The sequence below is a fragment of the Melanerpes formicivorus genome, unplaced genomic scaffold, assembly GCF_026170545.1.
Source record: "Melanerpes formicivorus ecotype bairdi unplaced genomic scaffold, bMelFor1.0.p_v2 SCAF_15, whole genome shotgun sequence".
NCBI classification, from domain to species: domain Eukaryota; kingdom Metazoa; phylum Chordata; class Aves; order Piciformes; family Picidae; genus Melanerpes; species Melanerpes formicivorus.
Window position 1 is genome coordinate 19,516,889 of NW_027142367.1, and position 22,272 is coordinate 19,539,160.

At 50.3% G+C, this 22,272-nt stretch overlaps 1 protein-coding gene across 3 annotated transcripts in view; it reads right to left on the reverse strand.

Annotated features, from left to right (window-relative positions):
* The window catches only part of TMEM245 (transmembrane protein 245), a 63,457-nt gene that overhangs the window by 17,240 nt on the left and 23,945 nt on the right, over nucleotides 1–22,272 (reverse strand). For 2 of the 3 annotated variants that reach the window (XM_068147745.1, XM_068147746.1), the window contains 6 exons: nucleotides 13,792–13,896; nucleotides 10,341–10,423; nucleotides 8,009–8,099; nucleotides 5,669–5,767; nucleotides 3,142–3,273; nucleotides 1,547–1,669 (listed from right to left, as the gene is read on the reverse strand). In XM_068147745.1, the coding sequence (XP_068003846.1) occupies nucleotides 1,547–1,669; nucleotides 3,142–3,273; nucleotides 5,669–5,767; nucleotides 8,009–8,099; nucleotides 10,341–10,423; nucleotides 13,792–13,896 (633 nt within the window). The remainder of the gene's footprint in view (nucleotides 1–1,546; nucleotides 1,670–3,141; nucleotides 3,274–5,668; nucleotides 5,768–8,008; nucleotides 8,100–10,340; nucleotides 10,424–13,791; nucleotides 13,897–22,272) is intronic. The other variant, XM_068147747.1, reaches the window with a different exon arrangement.

Sequence of the window (22,272 nt, forward strand, 5' to 3'; positions counted from 1 at the left end):
GAAGGAACTGAGTGAAAGTGGTGACAGTTCCATTGGTGCCATTGAAAGACCAAAACAACCCAACCAGACTGGGTTAGCTTCCTGCATGTGGCAACCCACTAAGTGTTTCCTGGGTGTCTGTAAAACATGTTTCTGGACACAACACAGAAAGGTGTCCAGCTCCAAGCAGAATACCTCAAACATGGGAAATGCATTCTGTATGCTCCCCTGGTAAAATGTGGCTTCTATTTCCTTTATCTGCAAGCCTTCCCAGGATTAAAAAGAAGTTTTCCCACTCTCCATAGTCCCAACCTACTCATATGCAGCAATAAACCACATCTCAAGCTTTTAACAAGACAAACACCCTTTTAACTTCCCACCATCTCATGCAGTCTGCAGACACCTCATCTGTCTCCCACAGCAAACTCCTGGCCAAGCTGTCAGCCCCTGGCTGGGACAGCAGCACTCTGAGCTGGGTTAGGAACTGGCTGGAGGCTGAGCCCAGAGAGTGGTGGTGAATGGTGCCACAGCCAGCTGGCAGCCAGGCACCAGTGGTGTGCCCCAGGGAGCAGTGCTGGGCCCCAGCCTGCTCAATATCTTCATTGATGATCTGCAGGAGGGGATGGAGTCCATCAGCAGTAGGTTGGAGGATGACAGCAAGCTGGGAGCAGGAGTTGATCTGTTAGAAGGCAGAAGGGCTCTGCAGAGGGACCTTGCCAGATGGGAGAGATGGGCAGAGGCCAACAGGATGGCATTCAACAAGTCCAAGTGCCAGGGGCTGCACTTCAGTCACAACAACCCCAGGCAGTGCTACAGGCTGGGGTCACAGTGGCTGAGAGCAGCCAGGCAGAGAGGGACCTTAGGGCACTGGTTGACAGCTGTCTGAACATGAGCCTGCAGCATGCCCAGGGGGCCAAGAAGGCCAAGGGCATCCTGGCCTGCAGCAGGAAGAGTGTGGCCAGCAGGAGCAGGGAAGTCCTTCTGCCCTGTGCTCAGCACTGCTCAGGCCACACCTTGAGTCCTGTGTCCAGCTCTGGGCTCCTCAGCTTAGGAAAGAGGTTGAGCTGCTGGAAGGTGTCCAGAGAAGGGCAAGAAAGCTGGGGAGGGGTCTGGAGCACAGCCCTGTGAGGAGAGGCTGAGGGAGCTGGGGTTGCTTAGCCTGCAGAAGAGGAGGCTCAGGGGAGACCTTCTTGCTCTCTGCAACTCCCTGCAGGGAGGTTGGAGCCAGGTGGGGGTTGGGCTCTTCTCCCAGGCAAGCAGCACCAGAATGAGAGGACACAGTCTCAGGCTGTGCCAGGGGAGGTTTAGGCTTGAGGTGAGGAGAAAGTTTTCTATGACTGGAATTATGTGAAGGCTGCCAGCTCCTTGGTGTGGAAATTACACAAGCCTTGCCCTTTGCCTAGCATGCCTCCCACAACAGCAGGTTTGGAAGCTGTGAGACCTTAAGGACTGTTGGTATTAGGTAAGTTTGGAAGTTTTCACTGCTTGAGGCTTTTCATTGCTGCCACATGGCCAGTGAGGCCCCCTCAGGAAAGCAAACCAGGCAAACTGATGACACACTACTTACCACTGAAAGCACAAAGTTCAGCAGAGCTGTCCCACTGTGGAAGACAACTGTCACCAGTGTTGTAACGGTAGTGAACAGGAGGCTCACGTTGCGGCTCATCACGATCCACAGCGACTCCAGGATCTGGAAGAGTATCAGGGAGCAAAGCCAAAGTCAGGCAGGCAGACAGCATCAGCTAGGACAGAGAACTGCCTACAGGATGACTGACCTCCACCAAGCCATACAAAGAAGAAATCAAAAACCCCATAAACCTAGATGCAACAACAGTGATCCCCTGAGAGTAACATCACCAACTGAGAGCAGATTGAATACACTTATTTAGAGTAAACCAAACCAGGTTGGAAGAGACCTTCAAGGTCATCGTGTCCAACCCATCAACCAATCCAACACCACCTAAACAACTAACCCATGGCACCAAGCACCCCAGCAAGTCTCCTCCTGAACACCTCCAATGATGGTGACTCCACCACCTCCCTGGGCAGCCCATTCCAATGGGCAATCACTCTCTCTGTGTAGAATTTCCTCCTAACATCCAACCTGGACCTCCCCTGGCGCAGCCTGAGACTGTGTCCTCTTGTTCTGGTACTGGCTGCCTGGGAGAAGAGACCATCATCTGCCTGTCTACAACCTCCCTTCAGGTAGTTGCAGAGAGCAAGAAGGTCTCCCCTGAGTCTCCTCTTCTGCAGGCTAAGCAACCCCAGCTCCCTCAGCCTCTCCTCACAGGGCTGTGCTCCAGACCCCTCCCCAGCCTCATTGCCCTTCTCTGGACACCTTCAAGTGTCTCAATGTTCTTCTTAAATGAAGGAGCCCAGAGCTGGACACAGGACTCAAGGTGTGGCCTGAGCAGTGCTGAGCACAGGGCAGAAGGACTTCCCTGCTCCTGCTGGCCACACTGTCCCTGATACAGGCCAGGATGCCATTGGCCTTCTTGGCCACCTGGGCATGCTGCAGGCTCATGTTCAGGCATCTGTCAACCAGTGCCCTAAGGTCCCTTTCTGCCTGGCTGCTTTCAGCCACTCTGCTCCCAGCCTGTAGCTCTGCCTGGGGTTGTTGTGACCACAGTGCAGCCCCTGGCACTGTGGAGAGGAGGCCCAGGGGAGACCTTGCTGTCTACAACTCCCTGAAGGGAGGTTGTAGCCAGGTGGAAGTTGGGCTCTTCTCCCAGGCAACCAGCACCAGAACAAGAGGACACAGTCTCAAGCTGTTCCAGGGGAAGTTCAGGCTGGAGGTGAGGAGAAAGTTCTTCACTGAGAGAGTTGTTAGCCATTGGGATGTGCTGCCCAGGGAGGTGGCGGAGTCCCCATCCCTGCAGGTGTTCAAGAGGGGATTGGATGTGGCACTTGGTGCCATGGTTTAGTAGTCATGAGGAGTTGGGTGACAGGTTGGACTTGATGATCTTTGAGGTCTCTTCCAACCTTACTGATTCTATGACTCTAAACAGGCTGACAAAAACTGCTTATGCAGTTGTAAGAAGCATTAACCATGTTCCCACAATGTGCCACAGACCTGAATCCATCATGATTCCCCCTTGGACAAAGTTTATCAGTTCCAAGTCAGACCAACTTGGTCTTAAGGACAAGAAAAACAATACATACTGAAAGAAATGTTTCAATGTTGTCATGGACAAAGGATGCAACATCTTGCCCGTCCAGGATATCCCCAAGCCAGCTGTTCTGGCGGTTTATGTGCCACTTGGGGCCTTTGTGTCTTCCAGAGTGTGTCACATTCTGAAAGGGAGGCAAAGACATAAAGAAAGCAGACATTTAAATCAGGTACAGGTATGAGTGTGGCAGTTTAAGGCTATGCCTTTAACATTTCTCACAGATGTTGGGCATCAAAGCAGTGCAAAGTCAATAAATCACTGCTGGGTGTAAAAAGTAAAACAAAGGTAACTCTGAGCAACTCTTGGAGAGACAAAGAACAGAAACTGGGTGTACCAAAACAATCTCCTCCTCTTGCTTCTTCATGCTGGAGAGATACTACCTTCCTTCTGCTTGATCTTGGCTGCCCTGCTCTGGCTAAGTCTCACAGCAACTTTCTCTGCTGCTTTCTCCCTTCTTTTGCACAGAGGGTGGGGCAGAAAAGGAGAAGCTAGTAGCTTGCCCTGGCCATTGACCCAGGGGGAGGAGGGGGTGTGTGTCCTTGTGCTGTAAATAGTGTGTATGTTGCACACATTCATTGCATTTCATTGCAGGCTGCAGCTTTGCCTGTAAATACAGACATCATTTATCCAGGACTGACCTCCAGCATGGAAGGAGATGCAAGGGCTTAGGCTGAGGTGCTTGAGCTGCCAAACAGAGAGGGACCTGGGGGTGCTGATTGACAGCTGCATAAACATGAGCCAGCAGTGTGCCCAGGGGGCCAAGAAGGTCAATGGCATCCTGGCCTGCATCAGGAAGAGTGTGGCCAGCAGGAGCAGGGAAGTCATTGTGCCCCTGGACTCTGCATTGGTTAGGCCACACCTTGAGTCCTGTGTCCAGTTCTGGGCCCCTCAGGTTAGGAAGGACATTGAGAGACTTGAAGGTGTCCAGAGAAGGGCAACAAGGCTGGGGAGAGGCCTTGAGCACAGCCCTGTGAGGAGAGGCTGAGGGAGCTGGGGTTGTTTAGCCTGGAGAAGAGGAGGCTCAGGGGAGACCTCATTGCTCTCTACAACTACCTGAAAGGTGGCTGTAGCCAGGTGGGGGTTGGGCTCTTCTCCCAGGCAACCAGCAGCAGAAAAAGAGGACACAGTCTCAGGCTGTGTCAGGGGAAGTTTAGGCTGGAGGTGAGGAGGAAGTTCTTCACTGAAAGAGTCATTGGCCCTTGGGATGTGCTGCCCAGGGAGGTGGTGGAGTCCCCATCCCTGGAGGTGTTCAAGAGGGGATTGGATGTGGCCCTTGGTGCCATGGTCTAGTCATGAGGTCTGTGGTGCCAGGTTGGACTCGATGATCTTTGAGGTCTCTTCCAACCTTGGTGATACTGTAAGGAAGAACTGGAATTCTCTGTCAGGCTTGCTAACCATTGGCTTCCAGCTGGGCTTGTCTGGCAAAGTTAATGTTGGGGGGGTTGGATTTCAACCCACCACAATGAGAAAGCCAAAGACTAAGGATTTCTTAATGAGGAACAGACCCAACATTCATTTAAGCTACTTAGAGCTGCTTTAATCAGCATCCTCCAAAATAATGCAAGTACCCAATAAACTGGAAAAAACCCCAAATCCAACAGAAAACCACAGCTGATGATCCCTCCTAACTGCAGTTCTGTCTACTGCACTGATTCACCCCCGCTAAAAACGATCCTGACTGCTCAGCTGATGCAATGGCTCCTGCCCTGCTCTTTGTGAGAGTGGCAATAGAAAGAGGCAACAGATTTCAGCCACTGCCCAAAGAATTTATTGCTTGCCACATACAACTTTTCTCAAGCACAGCTCACACAGGAAAACACAAGCTGTAGTTTTGGGCCTGACTGCCCTGCTGAAGCTCTTAGTCCTTTCAAGGCAGAGACCTCTGTGTAAGATCAGAGGTACTTTAAAGGCTGTATGAAGGAGAGTGGTAAGATACTATAATGGCAGTTATTTAAATACACACAAGCATTTCAGGGCTGTGCCTTCTGGACCTTGCTACTTCCATTGGACCACAGCCCATGAATTGCTTTTTCCTTTAAAAGGAAAACACCACTCTGGTAATAAAAAACTCTTGAGTGACACTCAGCTGGCTCTCAGGAGCGTTTCAAGATGCAGGGTGCAGAAGCCATGAAGGGAAGGCTACAACAGCTGGCAGAAGAGCATTGTAAGAAACCTAAAAGACAACTTCTCTTAACTTGGGAGTCTGGAGAAGTTACACACATCCATGCCACTCCCTTTCCCTAACCCCTCAAGGTCACAAAAATTCAACAGAAAGCTCTGAGACACTAACAAATGAGACAGGTATCAAATGAAATGGCACAGATAAACCCACACAGCTGCTGAAGGGAAGGACATGCCTCTGGCTGGACTCAAGCTGTGGTGGCAATCATGATCTTATTTTAACCAACTTTTTACTCTGACCTCTGCTCAGCATCCCAACCTTTTGCTGAGAAATGCAGACAGTGCAACCATCTCAAAGGACAATGCTTATATCAATACCCTTTGAATAAGTTACCTACCTTCACAAACCAAGAGTGGTAAAGCCTGTCCCACAGCTCCAGCACTTGCTTTTCAATCACAGCTGTGTTATTAACTTTTTCTCCCAAAATCTTGTGGAGCTAGAACAGAAATAAACCTTTTATTAGAGAGAACAGAACGAGGCTGGCATCTACCAGTAACAGAACAAGAGGACACAGTCTCAGGCTGTGCCAGGAGAGGTTTAGGCTGGAGGTTAGGAGGAAGTTTTACACAGAGAGAGTGATTGCCCATTGGAATGGGCTGCCCAGGGAGGTGGTGGAATCACCATCACTGGAGGTGTTCAGGAGGAGACTTGATGGGGTGCTTGGTGCCATGGGTTAGTTGATTAGGTGGTGCTGGGTGATAGGTTGGACTCGATGATCTTAAAGGTCTCTTCCAACCTGGTCTGGTCTATTCCATTCCATTCTATTCTATTCCATTCCATTCTATTCCATTCCATTCCATTCTATCCACAAACTCCAAGTTAGATGAATCCAGTAAGCCTGCTGTTAAAGACTTGCCTCAAACCCCAAGATTACAAAGAGCTGTGTGTTTGTTATGGCATTCACTCTTCAGACAACATGGCTAACAAGAGGGAAATTTTGTCCATGAGAAACCCCCCCCCACATCCTGCTTCACTGAAGTAAGGACTTCTTTCTGCACAAAAAATCAATGCTTAATGCAAAATCCTTATCATCACCAGAGTAAGCATTAGCCTGGAGAAGAGGAGGCTCAGGGAAGACATTATTGCCATCTACAACTCCCTGAAGGGAGGTTGGAGCCAGGTGGGGGTTGGTCTCTTCTCCCAGGCAGCCAGCAGCAGAACAAGAGGACACAGTCTCAAGCTGTGCCAGAGAAAGTTTAGGCTGGAGGTGAGGAGAAAGTTCTTCACAGAGGGAGTTGTTAGGCATTGGGATGTGCTGCCCAGGGAGGTGGTGAAGTCACCATCCCTGGAGGTGCTTAGGAAGAGCCTGGATGAGGCACTTGGTGCCATGGTTGAGTTGATCAGATGGTGTTGGGTGATAGGTTGGACTTGACCTTGAAGGTCTTTAATGACCTGGTTAATTCTGTAAGGTTCTGATATATAAACATAAAACCCTTGGCAGTTCATCTAAATAAACTATAATTAAAAAACATATATATCCAGGCTACCACAATCAGCCCCCAGAGAAATCAGAATACTCACAGGGAAGTCCTCAAGTCTACACTGTCTACCATTGGACAGCTAAATCCAGACAAACAAAAAAACCCCAAACACCTTGGTCTTACTTGATACAATTTCCCTGGTAACCTCACTAAAACAATGACAGACTCTTCAGCTCTTAAAAACCAATATTCCTTTAAGCAGAAAGACAGGTTGGACTCGATGATCTCTGAGGTCTCTTCCAACCTTAGTGATACATATATACAGGCTGGGCAGGGACTGGCTGGAAAGCAGCCCTGAGGAGAGAGACTTGGGCATGCTGGGGGACAAAAAGCTCACCAGGAGCTCTCAGTGTGCACTTGCAGCCCGCAAAGCCAATCAGATCCTGGGCTGCAGCAGAAGTGTGGCCAGCAGGGCAAGGGAGGTGATCCTCCCCCTCTGCTCAGCTCTGGGGAGACCCCACCTGGAGTACTGCCTCCAGTTCTGGAGCCCCTATGACAAGAGGGATCTGGAGGTGCTGGAAGGTGTCCAGAGAGGGGCCACAAGGATGATCAGAGGGCTGGAGCACCTCTCCTGGGAGGACAGACTGAAGGAGTTGGGGCTGTTCAGTCTGCAGAAGAGAAGGCTCCCAGGTGACCTCATTGTGGCCTTCCAGGATCTGAAGGGGGCTACAGGAAGGCTGGGGAGGGACTGCTCAGGATCTCAGGTAGTGATAGGACTAGGGGGAATGGAATGAAGCTGGAGGTGGGGAGATTCAGGCTGGAGGGGAGGAAGAAGTTCTTCCCCATGAGAGTGGTGAAGCCCTGGAATGGGTTGTCCAGGGAGGTGGTTGGGGCCCTGTCCCTGGAGGTGTTTAAGGCCAGGCTGGATGAGGCTCTGGCCAGGCTGATCTAGTGTGGGGTGTCCCTGCCCATGGCAGGGGGGTTGGAACTAGATGATCCTTGTGGTCCCTTCCAACCCTGAATGATACTATGATATGGTACTATGATACTGAATACTGACCACTGGCATCACCCCCAGCCTTTCCTCAGCTCACCAAGCAGAGAGCTGAAAGAACAGACCCGGCAACAGAACGGCTCACCACACAGAAAAGAATCACTGACAGTTTCTAATTGATTTAGTTATTCCTATTTTGACCTGACTTTTATGGAAGACCAGGAATGAAACCACTTTAAAGGGTGGGGTAGCTCCCTCTTACCTTATGGGTAATCCATTCTCTACCGTACTGGTAGACGTTGTTGACCGCCGAATTGAGAGCCTTCTGAACAACCTGGGCCTCTGGGAGCCAGCTAGGGGGGGGTTTAGAGAAGGAAAACAAAGTTAACTGCTGCTTATTTTAACCATTTCATTACAGGCAAAGCCACAGGACAAAATAACACTTTGCAGCAACAGCCACCACCAGTTAAACACGTATGAACTTACTATCCAAACTCACATCAGAAACTTACTACACTGAACTTGCAGCAGGAAGAGTGTGGCCAGCAGGAGCAGGCAAGTCATTGTGCCCCTGTACTCTGCGCTGGTTAGGCCACACCTTGAGTCCTGTGTCCAGTACTGGACTCCTCAATTTAAGAAGGACATTGAGAGACTTGGAGGTGTCCAGAGAAGGGCAATGAGGCTGGGGAGAGGCCTTGAGCACAGCCCTGTGAGGAGAGGCTGAGGGAGCTGGGGTTGCTTAGCCTGGAGAAGAGGAGGCTCAGGGGAGACCTTCTTGCTCTCTCCAACTCCCTGCAGGGAGGTTGGAGCCAGGTAAGGGTTGGGCTCTTCTCCCAAGCAACCAGCAGCAGAACAAGAGGACACAGTCTCAAGCTGTGCCAGGGGAAGTTTAGGCTGGAGGTGAGGAGAAAGTTCTTCACCAAGAGCATCATTAGCCATTGGGATGTGCTGCCCAGGGAGGTGGTGGAGTCACCATCCCTGGAGGTGTTCAAGAGGGGACTGGACTTGGAGCCATGGTTTAGTTAGTCAGGAGGTGTTGGGTGACAGCTTGGACTTGATGATCTTTGAGGTGTTTCCCAAGCTGTTTGCTTCTACTACTCTAAGGTTCTTACATGCTCTTCTAAAGCATGTATGACTGCAGCATACATTAACTACACCATGTTACTGCACTCTTTCATGCTTGCTTTCAATCCTGTTAAATCATCACCTCTTTCAAGAATGTGCCCCTTAAAGAGAAACAGAAAGTCAACCACTCTTGTTCAGGACACAATTCTTTCTGCCTGCTAAGTGCCTGGCCTCATCTTTACTAAATGTTTGTTTAGCTGAGGCAAACAAAAGGAAACTGCAACATCTCCTCCTGCCAAACCCACACCCTTCACACTCCCCACTGCCCCCTTGCTCACTTCTTTGCTCACCAGCTTGCTCTTGTTTTTCCTGTGTGCATCTGTTCAAAGCAAATACTGAGAGAGAGACTATTGTGGTGTCTGCTTTAACTATTAAACAGCCTGTATCGTACAAAGCTTCCCACTGTGTGCATCAGGCACCTCTCCTAATAGGAACAGGCCTTCCCAGGGGAATCACACCAAACCCTCCTCCTCCACAGTTCTTTCCAGCCTTCTTCATTTCACTCCAAACCCATTTTATTCAGCTGCTATTCCCACCAAGGCATTCTGCAGCCAGCTTTGTGTTGAAAAAATAACTCAGCTCATTTTGCAGCCTTCTGCAGGGAGCATTCCTTGTCATGAGTTTTGTGTTGCAGGAAAGGGGCTAAGGACAGAGCTTTCTGTTCTCTGCACTATGGAAGTTTTAACACCAAAACTCTAACTAGAGAAGTTCACACACTTTGAAGTCCTCCTTCAAAGTTCAACCAGTCTTCAAAATACCATACTGGCATTCCTCCAGAGTAATGCACATAAGCACTCTTGCTGCTTGGGAGTCTAGCTGTCACACCTGCCTGCAACAGCCACTCCCCTCTCTCTTTAGAATAGAATAAACCAAACCAGGCTGGAAGAGACCTTCAAGATCATCGTGTCCAACCCATCAACCAATCCAACACCACCTAAACAACTAACCCATGGCACCAAGCACCCCAGCAAGTCTCCTCCTGAACACCTCCAGGGATGGTGACTCTACCACCTCCCTGGGCAGCACATTCCTATGGGCAATCACTCTCTCTATGTAGAACTTCCTCCTAACATCCAGCCTAAACCTCCCCTGGCACAGCTTGAGACTGTGTCCTCTTGTTCTGGTGCTGCCTGCCTGGCAGAAGAGACCATCATCTGCCTGTCTACAACCTCCCTTCAGGTAGTTGTAGAGAGTGATAAGGTCACCCCTGAGTCTCTTCTCCAGGCTAAGCAACCCCAGCTCCCTCAGCCTCTCCTCACAGGGCTGTGTTCCAAGCCCCTCACCAACTTTGTTGCCCTTCTCTGGACTTGTTCCAGCAAGTCAACCTCCTTCCTAACCTGAGGGGCCCAGAACTGGACACAGCTCTTCTGTTCTTCTAGGGAATCCTTTTCATTACACATAATGCATAAAAAGCACTTGGAAGCTTGCTCATCCACCCCACACTCTTTGCTTAACTTCAGCATTCTTACTTTGCCCATTCTGGGTGACTGGCTACTGTCTCATTGATCAAGCTGCTTGTGACTTGAATCATGTGAACACTCTCTTGATGTACCTAAATTAAACACAGACAAGAAAAGTGTTAGGGAATGCAAGCTAGAACTCTTCATACATTCAGAGGCTCTTTTTTTTTTGGGGGGGAGGGAAGGAGGGGAAGAAGGAAGGGGTAGGGGGGAAGGGGTGTAGGATTAGGGGGAACACAGGGTGACCCATCTGTACACTTAAGGAATAATTATTCCAATGCAGACAGCTCATTAGGAAGAATGAGCAGCACTAACCCCCCAAATGTAGTCAATATAATGATCAGACTGTTGTGACTATTTTACACACACTCTGAGTGACTACTAATAGCAAATGGGAATTTAAACCTTATCACAGTGGGGTGGGGGGAAATAAATCAACAGTGCAGCAGTATAGTCAAGGGAAGCACTAAAAGATACAGCACAGTTTCACAGACACTTTAGGTCTCAGCTTACAGAAGTGTAACCACTAATAATAAACAACCAGGTTGGAAGAGACCTTCAAGATCATCGTGTCCAACCCATCAACCAATCCAACACCACCTAAACAACTAACCCATGGCACCAAGCACCCCAGCAAGTCTCCTCCTGAGCACCTCCAAAGATGGTGACTCCACCACCTCCCTGGGTAGCCCATTCCAGTGGGCAATCACTCTCTCTGTGTAGAACTGCCTAACCTCCAGCCCAAACCTCCCCTGGTGCAGCCTGAGACTGTGTCCTCTTAATGAATGTTAAGCTTTAAGATGACCACCCATGTTATGAAGTGCCAAATTACTTCCTCAATAAGAATGATAAAGGTCACCTTTTATGAACACCTTAATGTTTCTTTTATTAATGTAAGGAAGCTCCAGGCAGGAATGTTTGCACAACTTTGGAGGCTTTCAGATCTAAATACTGATCAGTGGCACTGAGTGCACCCTCAGCAGGTTTGCTGATGACACCAAGCTGTGCGGTCCAGCAGACAGCTGGAGGAAAAGGAGGCCATGCAAAGGGACCTTGGGCCAACCTCAGGGGGTTCCAAGTGCAGGATCCTGCAGCTGGGTGGAGGCAATCCCAGGCACAAATCCAGGCTGGGCAGGGACTGGCTGGAAAGCAGCCCTGAGGAGAGAGACTTGGGGGTGCTGGGGGAGGAGAAGCTCACCAGGAGCTCTCAGTGTGCACTTGCAGCCCACAAAGCCAATCAGATCCTGGGCTGCAGCAGGAGAAGTGTGGCCAGCAGGGCAAGGGAGGTGATTCTCCCCCTCTGCTCAGCTCTGGGGAGACCCCACCTGGAGTACTGTGTCCAGTTCTGGAGCCCCTATGACAAGAAGGATCTGGAGGTGCTGGAAGGTGTCCAGAGAAGGGCCAGGAGGATGAGCAGAGGGCTGGAGCTCCTCTCCTATGAGGACAGACTGAAGGAGCTGGGGCTGTTCAGTCTGGAGAAGAGAAGGCTCCCAGGTGACCTCATTGTGGCCTTCCAGGATCTGCAGGGGGCTACAGGAAGGCTGGGGAGGGACTGCTCAGGATCTCAGGGAGTGATAGGACTAGGGGGAATGGAATGAAGCTGGAGGTGGGGAGATTCAGGCTGGAGGGGAGGAGGAAGTTCTTCCCCATGAGAGTGGTGAAGCCCTGGAATGGGTTGTCCAGGGAGGTGGTTGGGGCCCTGTCCCTGGAGGTGTTTAAGGCCAGGCTGGCTGAGGCTCTGGCCAGGCTGATCTAGTGTGGGGTGTCCCTGCCCATGGCAGGGGGGTTGGAACCAGATGATCCTTATGGTCCCTTCCAGCCCTGACTGATTCTGTGATACTATGAACATTACAGTTTGGAAAAGGGAGACTGACATTAGAATTCATTGACTTTTGTTCTGTAACTATTGAAGTCAAGCATTCAATCTCCACTGACTGTTTAGAGTACAAATGTAGCTCCATTTAAAAAGAAGAAAAGAGGGAGGTAAAGTACATGAGTGACCTCTTCTGGTGAGCAGAAACCTCACCAACCACGGCCCAAAAGTCAGTGCCAGAGAACATCTGATCACCAACTTCACCACATTTAAACTCCCAACAGGATACCATCAGGTTATTGCTGGCAACTACACAAAGTGCTGACAGAGGCACCTTCAGCAGTTTCTAAACATGCCTCTGATAAGCACACTGAGATAATTCTAAGTGGCTGTGCTGCTGACAAGGGAAGTGTAACAGAATGCAGAACCAATCTGCTCCTGTCATATGTTTGTAAGCTGCTAATTCTTTTACCAGAATAAGGTTTGTACTTCCAAACCAGGGGTGATCTTATTGCTCTCTACAACTACCTGAAGGGAGGTTGTAGACAGGCAGATGATGGTCTCTTCTCCCAGGCACCCAGCACCAGAACAAGAGGACACAGTCTCAGGCTGCGCCAGGGGAGGTTTAGGCTGGATGTTAGGAAGAAGTTCTACACAGAGAGAGTGATTGCCCATTGGAATGGGCTGCCTGGGGAGGTGGTGGAGTCCCCATCCCTGGAGGTGTTCAGGAGGAGATTTGATGGGGTGCTTGGTGCCATGGTTGAGTTGTTTAGGTGGTGTTGGATGATAGGTTGGACTCGATGATCTTGAAGGTCTCTTCCAACCTGGTCAGCTCTATTTTATTCTATCAGTGCTGTCATGTATGAAAACAAACATATAAATACAAATAAATAGAAATATCTTAAACAAACAGTCCTGGAATGGCAGCAGGAGCAGTGTGGCCAGCAGGTCGAGGGAGGGGATTCTCCCCCTCTACTCAGCTCTGGGGAGACCCCACCTGGAGTACTGCCTCCAGTTCTGGAGCCCCTATGACAAGAGGGATCTGGAGGTGCTGGAAGGTGTCCAGAGAAGGGCCACAAGGATGATCAGAGGGCTGGAGCACCTCTCCTGTGAGGACAGACTGAAGGAGTTGGGGCTGTTCAGTCTGGAGAAGAGAAGGCTCCCAGGTGACCTCATTGTGGCCTTCCAGGATCTGCAGGGGGCTACAGGAGGGCTGGGGAGGGACTGCTCAGGATCTCAGGGAGTGATAGGACTGGGGAGAATGGAATGAAGCTGGAGGTGGGGAGATTCAGGCTGGAGGTGAGGAGGAAGTTCTTCCCCATGAGAGTGGTGAAGCCCTGGGATGGGTTGTCCAGGGAGGTGGTTGGGGCCCTGTCCCTGGAGGTGTTTAAGCCCAGGCTGGCTGAGGCTCTGGCCAGGCTGATCTAGTGTGGGGTGTCCCTGCCCATGGCAGGGGGGTTGGAACTAGATGATCCTTGTGGTCCCTTCCAGCCCTGACTGATACTATGAACAAGGTCATCTGCAACAGAGCACAGCTGGGAGTTACTGCTGTACAAATCCTTCCAGCTACACCATTTTACACAAACACCAGCAGCCCCCTCAGCATTTAAAGCAAGCTGTCTGAGTACATTGCCCAGCACACTGTACCTTTGCAGTGAGGAGCAGGCCCAGCAGGAGTGTTCCTATCACTAGCAGAAATATGATGAAAATGCTGATTATTTTATCCAGCATTTTCTCCAGCCACACGATCATCTGTGCAGAAAAGAAAAGAGAAACCACAGCTCATGAACCAACCTTCAGTGACAGCGAGGCGCCGTGGGGCTGCTGCTGGCCCCGCTCACAGGCACGGGCTCTGACCAAACCGCACTTGCGCCCAAGCTGGGAGCTGAACAGTTAACGGGGGATGTTAGCGTGATTAAGGCCATGGCAGGACACATGGTTCTTCCACACAACATTTACACATGGCCACAAGACACAGCAAGCTCTCTGCAAAGCAAGCAGTAACTCAACACTCACTTACTAAAGCCAGGGAGGCGAGCACTCACGACATCCACCAACCTGAACGTCTGCCGCTGTTGCTGGCCCCTCAACAACCTGGAAGCTTACAGAGACCCTCTGCACAGGGATTCACAGCTATCAAGTGATGTGAAGCACAATGATGGCTGTCAGATTGGATTCACAGCCATCTAAAGGACAACCAAGGTACTGCTGTGAGGAACCAAAGTTTTAAAGCTGCTCATCATCACCTTTGGAATTGTCATGAGGCTGGAGGTTTTCTACCTTGGTGATCATCACCATCCCTGGAGGTGTTCAAGAGGAGATTGGACGTGGCACTTGGTGCCATGGTCTAGTCATGGGCTCTGTGTTGATAGGTTGGACTCGATGATCCTCGAGGTCCTTTCCAACCTAAGTGATCCTGTGACACTGCGACAGGAAAGCAGGTGTGTATGCTCTGTTCTGTTGGTTTAGGAACGGTCTGACCCATACACAGAACCACAGAATTGTTAGGGTTGGAAGGGACCTCGAGAATCACCCAGCTCCAACCCCCCTGCCATGGGCAGGGACACCTCACACTAGATCAGGCTGCTCAGAGCCCCCTGTCCACAGAGTGATACTGCTTCAGAGGAGAGAAATTCTGATCCTGTCATTTAAAACAGAACCCCTCAGCAAGATGGCTACCAAGAGTGATCCAGAACAGTGCAAGCTGAGCTCTGTCCACACACAGCTCAGCTCTTCACCTAAAATGCTGGGAGGGCCCATGTAAACATGAGCAGATATATTTTCCTATACCAAGGCTACATCTACTCCATCTGGTATTAATGCAGGAAAAACCAGTAGAAGAACACCTGTTCAATTTGTGCTTCAAGAGAACTGAAGGCAAAGCCAGGGTGCAGTAGATGAAGTTATCTCCAAGTGTGTACAAATGAGACAGTCAGCAATTAAGCAGGTAGCCTTTTAGTTACAAAAACTACCAATGTGCTTGCTGATTGCTGATATTAGCTCTTGCTTCACTATTTACCCTCACCCTTACACAGGAAATTGGTTCTGGAGTAACCAAGGAGTCAGCAGAACTATGTACTGATTGAATTGATGAACACTGAATGTTGGGGGGGAAATTCCAACCCACCTCCATCTCTTATCTGAAATAAAAGTAGGGATTTTGTTTTCCCTTGATGCTTATCCTGCAGCATCTGAGCAGCTAATATACATCAAGCAACTCTTTTTGAACTTCCATCTTTGGAACAACCAGCTCCTTTTTGATCTGGATCAGCACAAGGATTATATTCAGCATTTTGGAACTGCTGTTCACAGTTGTGAAGAAAGCAATATCCTTTTAAAACAAGGCAGTGAGCCAGAAAGCTTGTGCAACAAAATCTGCACTGGATTATGCCCTGCAGAAAGGAATTCAGAGAGTCCCAGTGGAGGCCAGGGACAAGCAGAGTCCCTCAGGGATCAGTCCTGGGACCAGGCTTGTTCAACATCTCTGTGAGTGCCATGGACAGTGGCATTGAGTGCACCCTCAGCAAGTTTGCTGATGACACCAAGCTGTGTGGTGCAGCAGACAGCTGGAGGGAAGGGATCCATCCAGAGGGACCTGGACAGGCTGGAGAGGTGGGCACAAGCCAACCTCAGGAGGTTCAACAAGACAAAGGGCAGGGTCCTGCAGCTGGGTGGAGGCAATCCCAGGCACAAATCCAGGCTGGGCAGGGACTGGCTGGAAAGCAGCCCTGAGGAGAGAGACTTGGGGGTGCTGGGGGAGGAGAAGCTCACCAGGAGCTCTCAGTCTGCACTTGCAGCCCACAAAGCCAACCAGAGCCTGGGCTGCAGCAGCAGAAGTGTGGCCAGCAGGGCAAGGGAGGTGATCCTCCACCTCTGCTCAGCTCTGGGGAGACCACACCTGGAGTACTGCCTCCAGTTCTGGAGCCTCTATGACAAGAAGGATCTGGAGGTACTGGAAGGTGTCCAGAGCAGGGCCAGGAGGATGAGCAGAGGGCTGGAGCTGCTCTGCTGTGAGGACAGACTGAAGGAGTTGGGGCTGTTCAGTCTGCAGAAGAGAAGGCTCCCAGGTGACCTCATTGTGGCCTTCCAGGATCTGAAGGGGGCTACAGGAAGGCTGGGGAGGGACTGCTCAGGATCTCAGGGAGTGATAGGACTAGGGGGAATGGAATGAAGCTGGAGGTGGGGAGATTCAGGCTGGAGATGAGGAGGAAGTTCTTCCCCATGAGAGTGGTGAAGCCCTGGAATGGGTTGTGCAGGGAGGTGGTTGAGGCCTCATCCCTGGAGGTGTTTAAGGCCAGGCTGGCTGAGGCTCTGGCCAGGCTGATCTAGTGTGGGGTGTCCCTGCCCACGGCAGGGGGGTTGGAACTAGATGATCCTTGTGGTCCCTTCCAACCCTGACAGATTCTGTGATACTATGAAGCTGAAGGAATCTGCAGTCTTTTGCCTTAGCTATGTTTAACACCTTTCAGCACTGCTGAAGTATTTCAGCCATCAAAAATGCCTTTCCAGGGCTAGAAGGGGTTACCTGCCTGGAGCAGTAATGCAGCTGTCTGGAAAACTGAGTGGCTTTACATGGGGTTGTAACCTTCTCAGATAGAAGACTGGAAACAGGATTGACTGTGCCCTTGCAGACCTCACAGACACCTGTGGATTATGCCAGAGAAGCAAGAAATAGAAGTCCCTGTTTTAAGGGTCAGAAAGAAAACTTACCGTTGGAAAAACACTGGATGTCCAGGGGATAGGGATTTGATAGCATCAGCTTTATTCTGAAGTTATTAAAAATTAAAGTTGCCTTTGTCATTTCTTAGTTAAAGTCCAAGCTAACTTCAAGCTTACTCTCAAAGTCAGAGATGGAAATCTAGCTAGCCTTACTCACGGCACCTTAATCAACTCACTGAATCCAATGCGTTGGAGCTTCTCCCAGAGGCTTCCAAAAATGCTAGCCTCAGTGATTGTGTGAGTTGGCCTTAGTGCTGGGGGGAAACTCCAGCCCACCACAGTGAGTGGTATCCAGCAGATGACATCTGCTGAGATGTCATGAGATTGAACACATCCAAGTGCCGGGTTCTGCACATTGGCCACAACAACCCCAGGCAGTGCTACAGGCTGGGGGCAGAGTGGCTGAGAGCAGCCAGGCAGAGAGGGACCTGGGGGTGCTGGTTGATGGTAGGCTGAACATGAGCCTGCAGTGTGCCCAGGCGGCCAGGAGGGCCAATGGCATCCTGGCCTGCATCAGGAACAGTGTGGCCAGCAGGAGCAGGGAGGTCATTCTGCCCCTGGACACTGCACTGGTTAGGCCACACCTCGAGTCCTGTGTCCAGTTCCGGGCCCCTCAGTTTAGGAAGGAGGTTGACTTGCTGGAACGAGTCCAGAGAAGGGCAACAAAGTTGGTGAGGGGTTTGGAGCATAGCCCTGTGAGGAGAGGCTGAGGGAGCTGGGGTTGCTCAGCCTGGAGAGGAGGAGGCTCAGGGCTGACCTTATTGCTCTCTACAACTACCTGAAGGGAGGTTGTAAACAGGCAGAGGTTGGTCTCTTCTCCCAGGCAGCCAGCACCAGAACAAGAGGACACAGTCTCAGGCTGTGCCAGGGGAGGTTCAGGCTGGAGGTCAGGAGGAAGTTCTACACAGAGAGAGTGATTGCCCATTGGAATGGGCTGCCTGGGGAGGTGGTGGAGTCCCCATCTTTGGAGGTGTTCAGGAGGAGACTTGCTGGGGTGCTTGGTGCCATGGGTTAGCTGATTAGGTGGTGTTGGATGATGGGTTGGACACGATGATCTTGAAGGTCTCTTCCAACCTGGTTTATTCTATCCTATCCTATCTCCATGCAGCTGGAGCAGGGTGCCTTCCATGTTTTACCACAGTGGCAACTTCTGCAGACTAAGCTCCAAGAGATGAGGGCGTGAGCCCGCTCTGAACCGGACCATGACAGACAGGGCATCTTTTCCTGACTGTGGGTTGGTGGATACCTACACAGCTACTGAGGTGCACAGCTGCAGAAGATGTAAGGCCTAAATCACCTTTAGTTACTAGAGTTGTACCAGCACAGGTAGCAGCCCCAGCCATGCAAGTCCACCTTCTATTTATTTACTTGGGCAGGGAGCCCAGGCAAGCTAGCTGAAAGCCAGCTCTGGTGTGCCTACAAGTACTGAAATTACATCTCTCAAGCACAGCCTTAAGCAGATCCAAGCCATACAACTGGTACAGACATCATAGGGGAAGACTGGATTGAGGATCATAGAAGCTAAAAGCAGATTCACAATTCACTGAAGGCTGTATTGACTCGCCCTCCTTCAGTGTGCTTGCTATTAAACCTCCCTTCTTTCTTCTACATTCACCCACAACAGTTCCTTAGGAAGCACTCACCTTTGCACACTAATGCCTAGGGGTTGTTACTGCAGTTAAGCTAGACTGTTAAATCCCTGTGTGCTTGTACTTACCACCCAATCAGGTCCAGACTTCATTCACGCCCCAACCCTGCCAGGCCTCCCCTTTACATCCTTCCTGTAAACCAAGGCATGCACACAAACACAGACACACCAACTACAGACTAGCCCATTAGTCAGAGATCAGGAAGTTGAACAATCACTTCCAAGCTTCTAATGTAAATGTTAGTCAACAGTGAGAAGCTGATGCTGCCACAGCGTTCCGAATGAAGCAAAGGAAAGCCAAGCTCCTGAGCTACAGAAGGTCACACTTGGAAAACAGGCCCCAAATGTTCCTCAGGTGTGATTGCCTGTCCCCAGAAAGCAGCCTGCAACGGTGACAGTCTGGAAGGGAAACACAGCAACTTTAAAATACTTATTTCAGCTTGCTGCAGAACCAAGTAAGGTGAATTGCATTCAGTGGAAGTGTGCCTCAGTGATCTGCAAGTACTCCCTGCTTCAGCTTTTGGGTGATGAGGGAAACCCTCCTGAGCTGCAACAGACCATGTTAACCTGGTCATGTTTAACAATCCTGCTGCCTAGACAGGCTCTCCATGCTGTGCAGTGTGACACATCACCTGTGAATTGATACTTGCATCTTTTGCACTGCACAGGCACTAGAACCCCAGTTTTTCCATTCAATCCACTTAAGATTGCCAAAAGAGGACTACTTTCCTTAAATGGTTTCACTGCTTAACTGCATTCCCCTCCAGGACTTCTCTCAGACTTGTCAACATTCTGCTTCAGTTCAGTTAATGCCTGAGAATATCATCACCTTATCTGATGAGAAGAAGGCAAGTCTGTAATCAGGACACATCTCAGGGCTACATGGAAATGAGTCACATGGGTAGCCAGGCCAAAAAAGAGAGAGAACAGCCTGCCTGAGGCCTCAGGTCTGTGGGAGCACCACTGCTGCAACTGCAGAGCTTCACAATTCTTCCTAATCCTGCCCTAGACAAGGCTAGGAAGGACAGATCATGCCAGCCCAACTGAACCTGTTGTGTACTTTGGGCTACAAACACTGTGATAGACAATGTGATTATACACTGCTCTTGCTGCCAAAAGCCCCACAAAAAGCTGGGGCTGCTTAGCCTGGAGAAGAGGAGGCTCAGGGGTGACCTTATTGCTCTCTACAACTACCTGAAGGGAGGTTGTAGACAGGCAGAGGTTGGTCTCATCTCCTAGGCAGCCAGCACCAGAACAAGAGGACACAGTCTCAAGCTGTGCCAGGGGAGGTTTAAGCTAGAGGTTAAGAAGAAGTTCTACACAGAGAGAGTGATTGCCCATTGGAATGGGCTGCCCAGGGAGGTGGTGGAGTCACCATCACTGGAGGTGTTCAGGAGGAGACTTGCTGGGGTGCTTGGTGCCATGGCTGAGTTGATTAGGTGGTGCTGGATGATAGGCTGGACTTGATGATCCTGAAGGTCTCTTCCAACCTGGTCTATTCTGTTGTATTCTATTCTTGGAAACTTATCTTGGTGTTGTCCCAAGCAATACCCTTCAAAGACAGGCAAAAGTGAAAATGGTGCAGCCTTTTAACTGCAGCCACTGCTCCGATCTCTCCATCTGTATCCTGTATTACAGATCTCCCCATTTTATATATATACATATATCATAGAGTCAATAAGGTTGGAAAAGACCTCAGAGATTATCAAGTCCAACCTGTCACCCAACACCTCCTGACTAACTAAACCATGGCTCCAAGTGCCACATCCAATCCCCTCTTGAACACCTCCAGGGATGGGGACTCCACCACCTGCCTGGGAGATAGATAGCTAAACAGATATTGATAGATTCAGGAGTGGTGGTGGTGATATTGATTTATGTATCTTTCATCTTGATGATATTATTATTATTGACACTTGCTCATCCACAGGAGTCAGTACTGCTTGTAAGTGACTCCCAGGATCTCTGCCAATGACACTGAAATAAAACAGTAACTAACCACCACCACCCCCCCCCCAACCCTCAACCTCTTTTAAGGCAATGCATTCCCAGGGTCTTACCCAGTGATGCAAATCTCTAAACTGAAAATAAACCCAAGACATTTTAGACTTCAAAACAATTACAGGGAAATTAGTTTTGCAAGCTACCCAAGACTAAAATGGATATAGAAATATACACACATCCATTTTCAAACAACCAAGTTCTAAACTCAGCCAAAAAACAACAAGTAGTTGAGAACAAACTTTCACCTCAGGCTCACTGAGCTCAGCTCTTCACAAACTGTGCTAACAAACCAGCACCTCATTAACATCAATGGTAATTATGGAGGGTTATGTTTGTATCCTAGTGTCATTCAGGGTTGGAAGGGACCACAAGGATCATCCAGTTCCAACCCCCCTGCCATGGGCAGGGATACCCCACACTACATCAGCCTGGCCAGAGCCTCATCCAGCCTGGCCTTAAACACCTCCAGGGATGGGCCCCAACCACCTCCCTGCACAACCCATTCCAGGGCTTCACCACTCTCATGGGGAAGAACTTCCTCCTCACCTCCAGCCTCAATCTCCCCACCTCCAGCTTCAGTCCATTCCCCCTAGTCCTATCACTGCCTGAGATCCTGAGCAGTCCCTCCCCAGCCTTCTTGGAGCCCCCTTCAGATACTGGAAGGCCACAATGAGGTCACCTGGGAGCCTTCTCTTCTACAGACTGAACAGCCCCAACTCCTTCAGTCTGTCCTCACAGGAGAGCAGCTCCAGCCCTCTGCTCATCCTCCTGGCCCTGCTCTGGACACCTTCCAGTACCTCCAGATCCCTCTTGGAATAAGGGCTCCAGAACTGGAGGCAGGACTCCAGGTGGGGTCTCCCCAGAGCTGAGCAGAGGGGGAGGATCATCTTCCTCGACCTGCTGGCCACACTTCTCCTGTGCATATTTACTAGCTGTAGGTCACCCACATAGCACAAACATTTCAAAGTGAGGAAACAAAAATGCCATTTTAAACCCACCAGACTCTATTCAAGGGCAAAAGGCCACTCAAAATTCCCCTGAGTGGGCAATTATGACTGAATCAAAGCAAGTAACTCGACCATCTTGCTCAGAAACACAGACAGCCCCCATCCTATGACCCTAAGTTAACTGATGGAGTTCTGAAAATCCCATTTTCTAGATTGGTTCTGCCTGCTCAGCCTGGACACTGCATGCAGCATGAGTCCCCACCTGCCACCCAGACCATGTCATTCTTCACAAGAACCTGCTAGAGAGAGACGTGCCAGTGTCTCCATGGCTTCCATGCTTGGCACTGTTAGAATAGAACAGGATAGGATAGAATAGACCAGGTTGGAAGAGACCTTCAAGATCATCGTGTTCAACCTATCATCCAGCACCACCTAATCAACTAACCCATGGCACCAAGCACCCCAGCAAGTCTCCTCCTGAACACCTCCAGTGATGGGGACTCCACCACCTCCCCAGGCAGCCCATTCCAATGGGCAATCACTCTCTTTGTGTAAAACTTCCTCCTGACCTCCAGCCTGAACCTCCCCTGGTGCAGCCTGAGACTGTGTCCTCTTGTGCTGGTGCTGGCTGCCTGGGAGAAGAGACCAACCTCTGCCTGTCCACAACCCCCCTTCAGGTAGTTGTAGAGAGCAAGAAGGTCACCCCTGAGTCTCCTCTTCTCCAGGCTAAGCAACCCCAGCTCCCTCAGCCTCTCCTCACAGGGCTGTGTTCCAAACCCCTCACCAACTTCGTTGCCCTTCTCTGGACAC